At 52.4% G+C, this 2,734-nt stretch overlaps 1 protein-coding gene across 6 annotated transcripts in view; it reads left to right on the top strand.

The window, feature by feature from the left end:
• Positions 1-2,413, top strand: part of CLN3 (CLN3 lysosomal/endosomal transmembrane protein, battenin) — an 18,867-nt gene extending 16,454 nt beyond the window's left edge. For all 6 annotated transcript variants that reach the window (XM_037735130.1, XM_037735128.1, XM_037735129.1 and 3 more), the window contains 2 exons: positions 1,829-1,969; positions 2,071-2,413. In XM_037735130.1, coding sequence (XP_037591058.1) covers positions 1,829-1,969; positions 2,071-2,190 — 261 coding nt within the window. In that variant the 3' untranslated portion in view covers positions 2,191-2,413. The remainder of the gene's footprint in view (positions 1-1,828; positions 1,970-2,070) is intronic.
• Positions 2,414-2,734: the final 321 nt, after the last annotated feature.

Raw genomic sequence — 2,734 nt, 5'->3', positions numbered from 1 at the left:
GCCTCGGCCTCCCAAAGTGCTGGGATTACAGGCTTGAGCCACCACGCCCGGCCCATTTATTTTCATTACAGAAAGCACGTAGAAGATGAAGGTGTTGGGAGTGTTTCACTGGTTCCATTAGTATCACTGGGGTGTGTTCTTTTTTCTTTCTTTTTTTTTTTTTCGAGATGGAGCGTCGCTCTGTTGCCCAGGCTGGAGTACAGTGGCGTGATCTCAGCTCACTGCAACCTCCGCCTCCCAGGTTCAAGAGATTCTTTTGCCTCAGCCTCCCTAGTAGTTGGGATTATGGGTGTGCGCCATCATGCCTGGCTAATTTTTGTATTTTTTAGTAGAGATGGGGTTTCACCGTGTTGACCAGGCTGGTCTCGAACTCCTGACCTCAAGTGATCCACCTGCTTCAGCCTCCCAAACTGCTGGGATTACAGACATGAGGCACCACACCCAGCCAGGAGTGTGTCCTTTTTAATGCTCATCTTTAAGTCCACCTCAGACTTAATGAATTAGGACCCCTAGGGGGAGGCCTGCTTGGGGCATTTATACCTAGATCCCCACATGATTCTTATGTATACGGAGAGTATGAACCTCCAAGAGGCAGCCTACACACTGCACAAGAGGCAGTGTGGTATCGTCAGGGCTGGGAGAGTGGCACCTCCCTGAGATACTGGGGCACAGAGGTGGGACCTACACCCTGGGTCAAGAAGGCTTCCTGGCTGGATTTGGTGGTTCCTGCCTATAATCCCAGCGCTTTGGGAGGCCAAGGCAGCAGGGCGGCGACTGCTTGAGGCCAGGAGTTCGAGCCCAACTGAGTAGGATGCCCGGCTATTCCCACGTTGTTTTACCAGCAGTTTTTCAAATTGGGGCACTTTTGCTGCCCAGGGGACATTTGGCAACGTCTACAGGCATTCTTTGGTTGCCACAACCGAGGGATGCTATTGGCATCTAACGGGCAAAGGCCAGGAATGCTGCTAAATGCACTACCATACATAGAACAACCCCCACCACGCAGAACGACCCACATCAAATGCCAAGAGTGCTGCCATCGGGAAATCCTGGTTTCAATGGTCCTACTTCCTTTAGAAAGCCTCCTTTTTTTTTTGAGACAGGATCTTGCTCTGTCTCCTAGGCTGGAGTGCAGTGGCACAATCATAGCTTACTGCAGCCTCCACCTCCTGGATTTAAGCAATCCTGCTATCTCAGAGTCCCAAGTAGCTGGGACTACAGGTATGTGCCACCACTCTGCTAAGTTTTAAATTTTTGGTAGAGACAGAGTCTTGTTATGTTGGCCAGGCTGGTCTCGAATTCCTGGCCTCAAGTGATCATCCCACCTCAGTCACCCAAAGTGCTGGGATTACAGGCATCAGCCACCACACCAGCCTGAGGTTGGGATTTTTTTTTTTTTTTTGTGACGGAGTCTCTTTCTGTTGCCCAGGCTGGAGTACAATTGGCATGATCTTGGCTCACTGCAGTCTCTGCCTCCCAGGTTCAAGTGATTCTCCTGTCTCAGCCTCCTGAGTAGCTGCGACTACAGGCACATGCTACCACACCCGGCTAATTTTTGTATTTTTAGTTAGAGATGGGATTTTACCATATTTAGCAGAGGCCAGGCCAGACTAATCTCAAAATCCTGACCTCAGGTGATCTGCCTGCCTCGGCCTCCCAAAGTGCTGGGATTACACCCACTGCGTTGGGCTGGTGTTGGGATTTTATCCACGCCTGGCAGCCCTCCCCTTCAGCACTATCTCCTAGAACCAGGGGCCCCTGGAGGGGAGGCCCCCCTACCTCCCTGGCCCTCCCTGGTCCCAGGTTCAACCTCTCCCTCTGCCCACAGTGCCTCAACCTGGTGTTCCTGCTGGCGGATGTGTGGTTCAGCTTCCTGCCAAGCATCTACTTCGTCTTCCTGATCGTTCTGTATGAGGGGCTTCTGGGAGGCGCAGCCTACGTGAACACCTTCCACAACATCGCCCTGGAGGTCAGCACTGGCCAGGCGAGGGCTGTGGGTGGCCTGTCCAGGGACGTCCAGGGCAGGGATGTCTGGGACTGAAGGCTCACCTCTGCTCTCTGCCCTCCCAGACCAGTGATGAGCACCGGGAGTTTGCCATGGCAGCCACTTGCATCTCTGACACGCTGGGGATCTCCCTGTCAGGCCTCCTGGCTTTGCCTCTACACGACTTCCTGTGCCAGCTCTCCTGATACTCGGGCTCTTTGGGCTCCTCTACCCATAGGGACCTCTCTCTGCCAGGTTAGACCACACCAGAGCCCCTCCACGAACTGTGCTCCCAGCCTTCCCAGCAGGGCCGGGAGTAGGGAAGGGCTGAGCCTTGTTACCCTGGCAGGGGGGCCAGTCATGGTCTCCCACTTGGGGAGTTTCTTTCTTGTATCGTGCCCTCTGAATAAATGTTGATTTTATCCGTGGTCTTCTTGTGCTGTTTTTGTCTCTAAAAAGAAAATACTTTTATTATGAAAGTAATGCATACCCCCTTTCCTTTATGTAGAAAGCATAGAAAAGGTGTGTCAGCAGATTTCTGCCATCATTTTTTTTTTTTTTTGAGAGGTAGTCTCCTCTCTCGGTCTCCCACACTGGAGTGCAGTGGCACCATCTCCGGTTCACTGCAACCTTTGGCCTCCTGCCTCAGCCTCCTGAGTAGCTGTGATTATAAGCACAAGCCACCACACCCAGCTAATTTTTCTGTTTTTAATAGAGATGGGGTTTCACCATATTGGCCAGGCTGGTCTC

Source organism: Cebus imitator, unplaced genomic scaffold (genome assembly GCF_001604975.1).
Source record: "Cebus imitator isolate Cc_AM_T3 unplaced genomic scaffold, Cebus_imitator-1.0 Scaffold729, whole genome shotgun sequence".
Taxonomy (NCBI): Eukaryota; Metazoa; Chordata; class Mammalia; order Primates; family Cebidae; genus Cebus; species Cebus imitator.
Note: the sequence above shows the minus strand (reverse complement) of the source record. Positions and strands in the feature narration are given on the sequence as shown.